At 31.3% G+C, this 14293-nt stretch overlaps 1 protein-coding gene across 1 annotated transcript; it reads left to right on the plus strand.

Annotated features, from left to right (window-relative positions):
* The first annotated feature begins 9066 nt into the window (after positions 1-9066).
* On the plus strand, positions 9067-10206 carry LOC132255278 (rust resistance kinase Lr10-like). The gene has a single exon (XM_059743350.1). It carries the CDS (start codon positions 9067-9069, stop codon positions 10204-10206), a length of 1140 nt encoding a protein of 379 aa, XP_059599333.1.
* The last annotated feature ends 4087 nt before the right edge of the window (positions 10207-14293 follow it).

Consider the following 14293-nt stretch of genomic DNA (forward strand, 5'->3'; position numbering starts at 1 on the left):
GAAAGGCATTTTATTGTCTAATGATGACTTTGACCATTGTTGCTTAAGTGGAATTTTGGGGTTGAGCCCCAACACTTCACTTTCTCAGCACTTTTTTGTCATAAACAAAGTGTTGAACCCTTGTTTTCTTTTTTGTTACCTTCTGACACAGCATAAATGCTAGCACTTTGCAGAGATTTGAAAATTTTCTCCCTCAGATTTTCTTTGCCTTTTTGTAAATACCGGTACTTGGATTTTCGGTTTTCCTTCACTATTACTTCTATTTTCTCTTTAGAAGTACAACTTTTTTACTTTCACTTTTCATTTTAATCATTGTTTATCTTGTGGTTAATTCTAGTTGAATTACAATAATTTGTTCATCATTTTTAACTTTGCTTCCATTTGTGTCTGTATTTGTGTTGTTGATCTTCAATACATATTGGTTAGGATTTTTGCCTTGGTTTCTGAAACTACCAAGAAGGGGATACAAGAAGAGGTTGTTGAATTTTCTTATATTGTTATTTATTATTTTGATTTTGGATGGGAACCTCTTCTATATATACCACTCTTCTCAAGGAAGTGTTAAGCTCCATTACTAAATTTCATTCTAAAACTTATTAGTCATTGTCATCAACTATAAGGATTATTAAATTGAAAGCAGAACATCATGAAATGGATCGACGATTGTTTTCATCATGGGTTTTTTCTATAGTTGCAAAACACCTTTTCTTTATAATTTATCAAATAAGTTATAGGCAACATTTATTTTTTTTATGTTATTAAAAACATAAAATGTTTTTTTTTCACCCTTGTGATTTAACACTTGCACAGTTATAGACCTTATTGAAATGGAAAGGAGAAAACAACTTACCCTGATTCAATATGTCATAGTGAATATACTTAGTATGTTTACTACACTTTGTACTACTACAAGGAACTGTTATCAGAAGTGGATATTGATGGAAAGACCTACAAATAAAGTGTTTTTATGAGTTGAAATCTTAATCAATTAATTTATGGGAGTGATATAGCATGTATGAAGTAACTTAGGTTGAATAGACATACTTTCACCATGTTATGTTCTATGCTTCTCCTAATGGTAAACTAAAGGATTGAAGTTATGTTGATGTAAAAGAAATGGTTGCATTATTTTTACATATTCTTGTAGATCATGTAAAGAATCAAGTTATAAAATTTCGATTCTTACAGTTTGGATGAAGAAGCTATTAGTAGGCATTTCAATGTAGTATTGAATGTGGTTATTCACCTATAAGGAGTATTACTAAAAAATCAAGACACAGTCTCTTAAAACTCCACATATGATAGATGGAAATGGTTTAAGGAATATAAAATTAAAATTTAGTTTATGTAGATTTAATTAATTCACAATATAGCAATACTAATACTTTTATTTGAATAGAATTGTCTGAGAGTTGTAGATGGAAGATACATTCGAGTGAATGTGCTTGAGAGAGACAAGCTTAGATATCGAACAAGGAAGAATGAAATTGCAACAAATGTCATAAGAGTTTGTTCTTAGGATATGCAGTTTATTTATATATTACCAGGTTGGGAAGGATCAACCTCTAATTCCCAAGTGCTTCAAGATGTAGTTAGTAGGGGAAATGGACTAATAGTTCCACATGGTAACTATGTGTTTCTTAAAAATTATTGCTTTTTTTTTAAATATATGATTTATTTTTCAAAATATATTTTGGAACATTCATTTTAGGTTATTACTATCTTGTTGATGATGGCTATATAAATGGAAAGAGATTTGTTGCCCCATATAGAGGGCAAAGATATCATCTTAATGAGTGGAGAAAAAGACACATGCCAACAACCCATGAAGAGTTTTTCAACATAAAACATTCAATAGCAAGAAATGTTATAGAGAGATGTTTTGGTGTGCTCAAACTACGTTGGGCTATACTTAGGAGCGTTTGTTTCTATATAGTGAAGACACAGTGTAAACTCATTCTTGCTTGTTGTCTTCTTCATAATCTCATAAAAAGAGAGATTTTTGTGGACCCATTGGAACAAGAGTTGGATGTGCAAGACCACCAAGTTGTTGGTGAACCAATAGCTATAATTGAACCATTAGATCAATGGAGTGCTTATAGAAGAAATTTAACAATTCAAATGTTTAATGAATGGAGGACATTGTAGTATGTTGTTTACTTTAGAAAAAAATAATAATAATTCTATTAGATGTTTTAGACTTATCATTTGTAAATTGTAAATGGTTTGTATGGATTATTATATGAATGATTAGTTTGAATTGTATTTTATGGTGTCTTTCTATTGGTAAATTTGAGATATAGTTAGATTACATTTATTATAATTGTCTTTATATTATATTGTTCTTAAAATATAGTTATATAATTTATATTTTTCAAACATAGAATAGATTCTACATCAAGTGGTCAAACGAGTGTGGACTCTGAGTGAAGATGAAAGATTAGTTGAGTCTCTTGTTGAATTATGTGTTTTACGGAAGTTAAAGTGAGATAACAGGTTTAAACTAGTAACATTTTTACAAGTGGAGAAGTAGCTAGAGGAAAAGTTTCTAAATAGTAGACTTAAAGCAAGTCCACATATTGAATCATGTGCTAAGACATTAAAAAGACAATTCAATGCCATAATGGATATACTAACCCACGGTAGCAGGTTTTCGAGGGACAATGAAAAGAAAATGATTTTATGTGATCAAGTTATGTTTGAAGGTTGGGTCAACGTAAATATTCAATTCTTCATATCTTGCATTTTCCTCATTTATGAATTTATTTATTTATTTTTGTGAATTTTTATTCCACAACATGATGCATTATTATATTCTTTTGCTTTCAATATATTATGTATTATATATGATTGAATGCCACTTATATTTATACCAACTATATGAATGGTGCTTGTTACTATTGTTCACTAATTTTTCTTAAGAGAAATATTAGTTGCAACTACTTTTAATAAACTACACAGTGCAGTTTTGCTAGTTGTTGTTGTTTTAATTTTCTTTTTCTTTTTTTAACGTTCCATTCAATCATTGATGTTCCTAAGTTCCTCCCTTGCTTGGATTGTTTTATTGTATTAGATTGCTAAAGGGAACTTAAAATAGATTGTTAAGCTTATTTATTCATATCCATTAAACAATTTTTCAATAATAAGCATGCTGTAATTTTTTGGATTTGTGCAATTTTTGGATTGAGGAAGGACAAAATTTTCTAGATTTTCAATTGTTGATGGATATTTTATGTTAATAAAAATTCTATCATCATTATTATTATTTTTTTCTTTCAACTTTTTAATTATTTTTTATATGTTTTATAAGGGCATAAAGATGCTAATGGTTTGAGACTCAAACCATTTCCGCACTTTGATGATCCAAGTTGATGAGAATCAACAAGCATTCAAGGATCCATTGCATGTTCCAGTTGGGCCTATTACTAAAGCAAGATCTAAGAAGATCAAAGAAGCACTTAATGGGCTAATTCAAGAGATTTGGGTTGATTCTAATGCAGGACATTCCAAGCTTGGCTCAAAGGAAAATGAAGGTGTCATAATTTAATCCAAGCTATTGAGGGCTAATCCGGCCTGATTGGGCGTGATTTATGATATGGATTAATGACTGATTGACTTTCCAGCTTCATATAAGTTATTTCCTATTCTAGAGCTTCTAAATTTAGGCCAAATCTACCTTAATTTTAGGCATTTATTATTTATAACGTTTTTTTAGCTATTTTCCTATTTTGGATCTGCTAATTTCAGACCAAATCAACCTTTATTTAGGGTTTTAATATTTAATACATTTTTTTAGCTATTTTCCTATTTTGGATTTGCTAATTTCATACCAAATCAACTTTTATTTAGGGTTTTTAAATTTAGTAAGTTTTTTTCATGACATATAAATAGCATGCACTCATTGTAATAGGGGATAAATTTTATTGAATAAAAAAAAATCAGAAAAGGTGAGGTTTTGCTCTTCTTTTGGTTCTTCAAGAACAGTGAACTTATCAGGGATTCTTCCTTATGGCGTTCAAACTTTATACCTTCGGTTCGTGATTCCATTGTAATAATTGGGTCAAGGTCTGTTACTTATACTTTTGATTCGCGTTTCACTTATAAACGTTGGGTCAGGGTTTTATTAAAAATCTGTATTTTAGCTTTCTTGGGCAATTATTCCAATACTGTTTGTTGGGTCTCAAAGCATGTCGATTGAGGTTCGCATCACAAGTCTTGTTATTGGTAAGGATCATGCTAATGGAAAAGAAGTCATGCTAGTTGTTGATATTTTGAAAGAGTTAGATCAAGATGACGCAATCAATGACATTGGAATTGATGACTTAGGAGCCGATGCTTCTCATACTCCTACAATTGCATCTACTCTAAATAGAATGGAATGTTCATCACAATCCTGTAAGAAAAGAGCAAAGAATGATGACATGATTTTAATTTATGTAAAGACAAGGATATGCAATGCACTAGAGAGCCTTGTTGCTAACTTCAACCAAGAAACAAAAAGGGAAGATAAAGTGGTTGGTGAATTGTAGAAATATCCCAATCTTTGTAGGTTGGACTTATTGAAATTAAGTCAAATTATTATGAACGACCTAATGAAAGTCAAACTTTTGTTCAATTTCGATGAAGATCTCAAGGTTGAACCCCATGAATTTCCATGTTGTATCCTTGTTGGTTTATTGTCTTTAGGTTAGATTGATAGAAATTTTAGGTCAGATATTTTGTTCTATCAATTTCCTATAAACTTTTTACTGTTTTGTTGGATTAATTTGGGTGGATACACTAGTTGTGGATTTTAATATTAGATATGGTACTTCTATTGAGAACTAGAATGAAGTTTGTGTTCTTTTATTTCCTCTTTTGCAAATAGGAAACAAGTATTGCTAGTTTTGAGAATTTAAATATTCTTATATATTTTTTCTTTTTTCTTTTTTTAAAGTAAAATATAATTCTATAGCTTCTTTGCATGGAAAATTATTCAAAATTTTGATAAAAGAATAAATGAATATTTGCATATTTTAAGGTTATGGACTTTATTAGATATGATACTTATTGAAAATTAGAATGAAGCTTAGATTCTAACCTTAAATTCTCAAGTTCATCCAAACACTAGAAATTGAATTACCAAATTCATTCTCATTCAACAAAAAATAGGAATGTAAACAAAATATCCATTGTCATTCCCTATTCCACGTACCAAACACCCTAAAGTGGAAATGGAGATATGATCCTATGCCCTTGGCTTCACCTTAGAAAACTTGACTCCTATCTTGAGAAGTTGTAAGCTACATGTGATTAGTAAAAGACTTCAATATGCCTCCCTCATATTTACCATATAAGGATAAGGTTTCCTTATGACTCCAATGTAATAAGTTGTGGTTGTATGCCGATGATGACTCTATCTTGAGAATTAGTAAGCTACATGTGATTAGTAAAAAATTCAACTCATCCTTCAATCCCTTTAGTTGAAGAGTGGTGCACATAAATATTCAAGGGATTAAAGCAATTTCAAAAATAAGAATATTAAATTTTATCTTATTAGCATTTTTCTTTAAAAAAAATTAAAATTTTGAATTGGAAATGGATCCATATTGAAATTAATTTGGCATTTCTGAACAAGCCATAGAAATAAAATCATCTAGTCGTGTGAAGGATTCTAAGTAAGTTCATGCATTTGCATGGGAAAAAGGGAAAAACTTCTCACTAGCTTTGCATAACGACATTAATAAATGCTACTAAGAATAGGAAAAGTGGCATCATCAAACCCATTGTAAGTTCTTTATAGATGAAGAATTACATTTCTTGATCTATATAAATATATACCATGGGAACTCGACAAAATTTTAAAAATTGGGCCATGCCCCTTAAGCCAAGTAAAGTTTAGCTTTATTCAAATGCGACTTGGTCATGAGTTAGTCGGCCTTGTGGTTAGCCCAATAAATTAATTGGTTGAGTCCATTTTTTTAAGGCTTCAAAGCAATATTATTTTGAATATAAAAACCATTGTTTTTAGAACCGGACCGGTCATTGAACCAAAAAAGCTACTGATTCATGGTTCACTCGTTGGACCGGCGGTCGAACCAATGACATCATAAATATATAATTTATAAATTATTAAAATTTTAAATAATTATTAAAATAAAAATAATAATTTATATACTATTTAAAAATTAAAATTTTAGTTGAAAATAAAAAAATTAGATTCAAATTTAAAATTTAAATTAAAATCATAATTTTAATTTAAAATTTAAAAATTTTAAATTCATTTTTAAATAAAAAACTTATTTTAAAATCAGAAATTGATTTAAAATTGTAATTTTTATTAATTTAAATTAAAATCATAAGTTTTAAACATGAAGTAAAAAAATAATAAATATAAAAATAAATAAATAATATAGAGATGAAATAAAAAATAATTAATAAATAAATAAATCTGGAAGAAGAGATGAGAGGGTCGGGCAAAAACCGGTTTACCAGCTGGACAGCCGGTTCAAGCAGTCCAACCCCGGTCCAATACCATTCCGGTCTAATTGGTCGGACCAAACTGGAACCGTGACCGGTCAACGGTTGGACCGGCCGATCGGTCCGATTTTAAAAACCATGATAAGAACTTGAAATACTTTTAAAAATCATGATAGACCCCTTAGTCAACTAGTTGGACTTACAATCAGATTCCTTTCTTGTTTAGTTCTATTCAAACGTTAACTTGGTCATGAGTTAGCCGGCCTGGTGGTTAGCCTAATGAATTAACTTGGGAAATTTTTTAATTGAAAATAATTAGTTTTATATTTAGTTATTTTTATTATTATTATGAAATTAAAAGCATTTTTGTTTTCTAATATATATATATATATATATATATATGCTTTGTTGTGGTTTTACATTGATGATGACCCGGCCGGCCAAATGTGAAGTGAAAAAAAAAAAAATATCAAAGATTTTGGGTCGTTGATTGTGACACCAATGCATAGACAAGTCAAATGGCAAGAAAGTTGATCTCTAAGCTGGCTTAGCCCATTGGGGTTTAATTTTGTCTTCTGAAACTTGTGGATGCCCCAAACCAAAGCAACTTCTCTCTCTGCATCTGAATTTATGATGCTGAGACAAGCAAAACTTGTGGGAGTAGGCCTCATAACACTCCTCCATGTCCGTTTTCTTTCATTTTGCGCTGCTAGTGAAAATCAGCCCTGCAGGCCCTCTTCTTGTGGAGATATTCAAAACATCAGCAACCCATTTCGATTAAAAGGTGACCCGCTTAGCTGTGGTCATCCTGATCCTGCATACGAATTGGTTTGTGAAAACAACCGTACAATCTTATATGGGAAATACCATGTTGCGGAGATCAACTACCATAACTATACCATCAGAGTTGTAGTTGTTGGGCTAGAGAAGACCAACTGTTTCTCCCTTCCTCTCTATTCCTTGACAGTAAATCATGTAGATGGATATAAATATCCTGATGAACTGGATACTGTGGTTTTGATGAACTGCGCAAGACCAATCTTTGATCAATACTACATTCCTATTGTTCCCTGCAACCGCACCGATGCTACTTTCTCTTCCTCACAACCATATTTTTATGCGCTAGTTGGAGGCTCCAAGCAGGTGAGAGATCTTCCGTATTCATGCACCATTGGCATGACTGTTGTTACTGGCAATTTGAAGGCTGTTTCAGAGCCCAGCAATCTTTCAAGCTCAGATTTGCAAGAAAAGCTGCTTATGGGGCTCCAGCTTTCATTTTTGAGCTTCCGCTGCCATGAATGCAAAGTGAAAGGCAGATGGTGTATGCCAAATTTCAGCAACAACACTATACAATACCATGATCATGATGGAAGAAACTGTGAGTGCTGAAAATTTTCAAATCAAATGGCTGATGAACACTAATATCAATTTTAAAACAAAAAAGAAATAAATAATAATTGGAAATCCAACTATACATTGCAATTATAAGTAATTAGGATTACTAAACACAGTCTTATGTTTGCTAAGGGTCTTCAATTTCTATAACTAATTTCAGTTGCTTGATTTAATCATGCAGGGCCTAATAAGCTGAAAAATGTACTGGTGCCAGTAATTGCGTTTTTTAGTAAGGCCTTTCGGAGTTTCTTTTATCGCCTTTCATTTTTAGCTTTTGACAACTTCCATTTATTTCTTTCTTCTTATATCTTTCCCATTTTGAATTTTTTATCTTCTCTTGTTAACAGTTAATACAATTAGAAGTCCCTATACAACCCAAGGTAATCCTTAATAGTTCCAATTATCTTCTTTCTTTTTTGCTGTAAGTGAAGTGTTGTTTCACACTAGGCTTTGTATGTAAATGTAGACTGCATAATTATTTTTCATTTCTGGTAATAATGCTTTCCATCCTCTATAGCTAAAAGTACTGCTAATTACTTGTTTTAATCATTCAGGACGTAAAGATACTCTTGAACGCTCTCGGTATTCTGGGATTGTTGGAATTGGTACGGCTTTGATAGTTCCTTCCGTTATCTTCCATGATTTACAAATTGAACTTTGCATCATCATTCTTCTTATTTTCAATGTTGTTTCTTCTTTTTCTCTAATAATAGCAATCCCTCTTTAATTTGCCTTATTTCTAATGTAGCTTATGTTTTCTCTCTTATCAGGTGCCTGGTTTCTTGAAAAGACTGGTAATACTTCCAAGTTCCAATTCTTACTTTGTTGTAGAATGAACATGATCAGTATTTTATTTATCATCTGAATAATTCTTGCTTTCAAGATTGCAGATTGCAAAATTCTTTTGCTTGAATAGAGGGTTTCTCTTTGTTCGGTTTATCAAAGTTGGATTTGAATTGAAATTTCAGTTCTATGAGATTCAAAATTTTACTTTTTCCATGGAATTATCTTTTTGAATTTGAAAGAATTTCATTTAATCCAAGTCCATGGAATATAATGAATTCAAGATACTAAAAATTGAAATTTTTTGCAAGCAAATGCATCTAATTTCCTCTCCCATTGAAACAAATGTATTTGTTTGATTTGATAACTAAATGCCTATGATTATAAACTCTAAAATATTCATTTTTTTTTCATGTTGATCTATTAGTCATGATAATCATCGGAGGACGCTTCATACTTGGGACATCTTGTCTTTTGGGCTATTTAATCTACAAGTTTCAACGGAGACATTTATCATTAGATGATGATATTGAAGAGTTTCTTCAAAATCACAAAAATCTCCAACCCATCAGGTACTCATATTCACATTTAAAGAAGGTAACCGATAATTTCAAGAATAAGTTAGGCCAAGGAGGCTTTGGCTCTGTGTACAAAGGAATACTTCAGAGTGGCCGCATTGTAGCAGTAAAAGTATTGGTCATGTCAAAAGCTCATGGACAAGATTTTATCAATGAAATCGCAACAATTGGAAGGATTCACCATGTTAATATAGTACAACTTGTTGGATTTTGCGTAGAAGGGTCAAAATGGGCTCTTATATATGACTTTATGCCAAATGGGTCACTTGATAAGTTTATCTTCCTTAAAGGAGAAAAAAACATTCCTTTAAGTTGGGATAGATTGTACAAAATTGCACTTGGAGTAGGGCATGGGATTAAATACTTACATCAAGGGTGTGACATGCAAATTCTACATTTCGATATCAAACCACACAATATTCTTTTGGATGAAGACTTTACACCAAAAGTTTCAGATTTTGGCCTTGCAAAATTGTATTCAACAAATGAAAGTGTTGTATCTCTCACTGCAGCCCGAGGAACATTAGGATACATTGCTCCAGAGTTGTTTTATAAAAACATTGGACATGTGTCTTATAAGGCTGATGTTTATAGCTTTGGAATGTTGTTGATGGAAATGGTGGGAAAACAGAGGCATTTTAGTGGATATGAAGAGGAATATCTTAGTGAATTATTCTTCCCATCATGGATTTATGATCGAATTGAACAAACACAAGATATGAGAATGGGAGATGTCACAGAGGATGAAAAGAAATATATATCGAAGATGGTTATAGTTGCATTGTGGTGTGTGCAAATGAGTCCCATGGACCGTCCTTCTATGAGCAAAGCACTCGACATGTTGGAAGGTGATGTTGAACTATTGCAACTACCTCCTAAACCTACCTTATATTCTCATGAAATATCAGCTTTGGATCGGGAGAACAACCCAATGGGGGTTCCAATTTCCTCACGTAATGCAAGTATTACAATTAGCTTAGATGGGAGGTAACTTAATAATGAATCTACTTGCAAATGCTCTCTCTCTCATTCTCTTTCCCTCCCTTTCTCTCCCTCTATATGTAAATTAATGCGCTATTTAATCAAAATGTAAACCCATTTATGTATAGTTGTAAAGCTTGGAGAGGTTTAGTAATTTATTTTGTAATGCATCTGTTAGCTGCAACCCTCACAATTTATTCATAAGCCAATTTTCAGCATTTTTTTCTTAGTTGACACGTAGGATGATTGATAGGCATGCATTCTTATATTATCAAAATCATAGTACTAAATTGATGTAACTCCTATCTCTAAATGGGTTTGTTTATTTAATTTTTATTTTTTAATGAAATGATTATGAAGTACCCTAACAAAAGGGTGTCTCACTATATGATCCAACACCTAGTTTAAAAAGAGTTTCAGCTCCTTACTTTAATCATGTGAGATGCAGGGGAGGCAGAAACTACTTTTTATAGGGGAATATTATGGGTAAATCTAGTACTGGGGTAGAAAAAATATTACGTACGTGTTAGAAGGCTGCCATATTGAGTAAAAATAAAAATAGAAGGTTTTAGTTTGAAACTCATGCAAGGCTTGACAAAAAGTAACATACCAATATAGTTTGAAGTAGTTTCAATTGTCATTTATTTCTCTACAAATCATGATAATTTTTCCTATGAAGTATCTTTGAGATCAAACCAATCCATAAGTTTTCTTAAAGCCACTTATTAATTTTATAGCCTACGCTCTTTGAATAACAATCTCCTATCCATTTATTATATTTTTTGTTTAGAAAAAATCTCTTGCACAAACAATATTGGTCAATATCTAAGCTGCACACTCATAATAATAAAAAAGATAGATTACTTTTCTTTCACTCTATTAATTTTGAGATGACTGCCAACTCTTGTTGAAGAGATCTTTTACACCTTCTGATGTTTATTCTTGTTGAATCTATAGAAGCAAAAGGGTTGGATGGCATGGTTAAATTGTCTCCTCCTCCTTCCAACATTTGAATCACAACTTTCATAAAAGGGCAATCTATTAGATGCCATTGAATGCAACAAAGTCCCACAATTGTTAACTTCTTTGCAATTGAGGTGTCTCCCTCTTCCTCAATTCGAATACACACCTCTTCTCCCTTATCTAACTGATTATAAACCCATTATGGGAAGTATGCTTGGCTAGTCTTCTCTATTGTGACATCAAGATACTTCCTTTCTCCTACCATTTCCAGTAGCAACATTCCAAAACTATAAATATCTGACTTATAGGACACATTTCCAAAGTTCCATGACAATACTTCTGATGCAATATAGCCCATGGTCCCTCTTGCTGTTGTCATTGAAACTGCACTTTGTTTTCTTGGAACATAATTTGGCTAGACCAAAATCATAGATTTTTGGATTAGAGTTTTGATCAAGCAAAATATTATGAGGTTTGATATCGAAATGGAGAATTCTTTTTGTCACAACCTTGGTGAAGATACTCAATTCCTTTAGCTATGCTTAAAGCAATATTTTGACGCTTCTCCCAACTAAGTGAGTAGTCCTTGATAGATTTTGAAAATATATACTTCTCCAAAGACTCATTTGGTAAGAACTCATAAATTAAAGCTCGTTTAACTCCATCGGCACAAAACCTAATCAAGCGAACCACATTGACATGATGGATCCTACCCATTGTTGCCACTTCATTAATGAACTCTTCTCCATTTTCTTTTGAATTGTTTAGGATCTTTACTGCAACAAGAACGTCACTAGAAAGCTTTCCTTTATACAAAGTTCCATATCCGCCTTGACCCAATTTTTCCTTGAAGTGATTTGTAATCTTCTTAATATCAGCATAGGAGTATCTTGAGAGCTTGAGAGCTTTATAATCTTCTAAAAAACTGTTCTATCTTCTTTCTACTCACTCTTTTTAATTTGCCTGAGCTATACACATAATAGAGTGTGATGACTACAAGCACCAGAAGACAGAAACTGAGGATTACTGCTGCAATATGTGAACACAGGGGAAAAAAAAATCTAAATAAATGCAGAAAGAGTCAAATAATAATCTTTTCTCTCTTCCTAATCCTTAATCAAAATGGAAGTATGAGTGAGTAGAAAGTCACCTGTAACCAGTTTGTTTTTTGATACACCTGCAAGGAAAATAATACAATTATTTGATTGTTAAGCATGGGAAGTTACGAAAATAATAATAAAAATAAGAGTTTAAGAATGGGAATTCTGGCTTCACGTTTTCCTCAGTAATGATCACCTTTTCAAACATAAAATGCAAAGTCAAAGAAAAGAAAAAGTATATATATTTTTCCTTCTGCTTTGATATTTTCAAGATCCAATTCCTATATAATTTATCTACAACAAACGAAACCCCCTAAAGTAAGTAGTATGATCAGGAAATAACACAGAGGAAGCAGATTGATGATAGAGGAATGAATTCATATAGTACCTTTTTCTGGCTTATCAATACATTCAGTTTCAGGTTCTTTGCCAACATTGCTCTTCAGTCTGCATTTCTTACCTTGTCTTTCGCAGTTTCCACATATCAATTCTGACCATGTTAAGGAAAAATCATTTTCCCCATTAACTATATCATCTGGGAGCGTAACGTTGTAAATCTTGTGGCAAGAGGATAGGTCCAAGCGGTCAAGATTATAGTAAGAACCAACATCATAGACTGGGTTGCTGAAGAGAATGGTGCAAGGGATGGACAAAAAGTAATTTGAGCTGTCTGTTTTATTTGAGAAACAATTGAACAAGGTGTAGTCACTTAGGTCGTTGGAAGGTGTATATTATCTTTCTCTTTTGTTGTTGTTTGGTTTGGAGGAAAATAACTTTCTTGCCAAAAATATTATAATATTTGCCTACGCACAAAGGAGAATGTTTTTGATATTGAAACTCTTATAAAGAAAAAAAAAAAAAGGGAAAGTGTAAAGTATTTGAAACTAACATATTTGTTTATGGGATATATTCATATTGCAACATATAATATATAATTGAAAATGTTATAATTAAAATTGGAGAATTAATAATACATATTATATGAATCTTAATTTCGTTCTCTTAGATCCTTTCTATCCTAAGATTCCCAAGTTTTCATTTTTTTTTTGTTTTAACTACTTAGAATAATTTTGAATTCAAAAAATTGATCTAATTAATTACAAATTAATTCAAAAAATTGTATAATATTATGTTTCTAATTAAGTGCTAAATGTGTACAGGAAATAAAAAACTCCACTAATTTAGATATTTAAAAAGTTGAATTTTATTCACTATTCAGTTTCAAGTTCTTTGCCAACATTGCTCTTCAGTCTGCATTTCTTACCTTCTTTTTCGCAGCTTCCACATATCAATTCTGACCATGTTAAGGAAAAATAATTTTCCCCATTAACTATACCATCTGGGAGCCTAACGTTGTAAATCTTGTGGCAAGAGGATAGGTCCAAGCGGTCAAGATTATAGTAAGAACCAACATCATAGACTGGGTTGCTGAAGAGAATGGTGCAAGGGATGGACAAAAAGTAATTTGAGCTGTCTGTTTTATTTGAGAAACAATTGAACAAGGTGTAGTCACTTAGGTCGCTGGAAGGTGTATATTATCTTTCTCTTTTGGTGTTGTTTGGTTTGGAGGAAAATTATTTTCTTGCCAAAAATATTATAATATTTGCCTACGCACAAGGGAGAATGTTTTTGATATTGAAACTCTCATAAAGAAAAAAAAATTAGGGAAAGTGTAAAGTATTTGAAACTAACATATTTGTTTATGGGATATATTCATATTGCAACATTAATATTTAATTGAAAATGTTATAATTAAAATTGGAGAATTAATTCATATTATATGAATCTTAATTTCGTTCTCTTATACATATTTTTTTATTTTAATTACTTAGAATAATTTTGGATTAAAAAAATTGATCTAATTAATTACAAATTAATTCAAAAAAATTGTATAATATTGTGTTTCTAATTAAGTGCTAAATGTGTACAAGAAATAAAAAACTCGACTAATTTACATGTTAAAAAAGTTTAATTTTATTCACTATTCACTTTAAATAAAATATTATTAAAAATTATTATTTTAAATTATTATTA

This window comes from Vitis vinifera, chromosome 16 (assembly GCF_030704535.1).
Source record: "Vitis vinifera cultivar Pinot Noir 40024 chromosome 16, ASM3070453v1".
NCBI lineage: Eukaryota > Viridiplantae > Streptophyta > Magnoliopsida > Vitales > Vitaceae > Vitis > Vitis vinifera.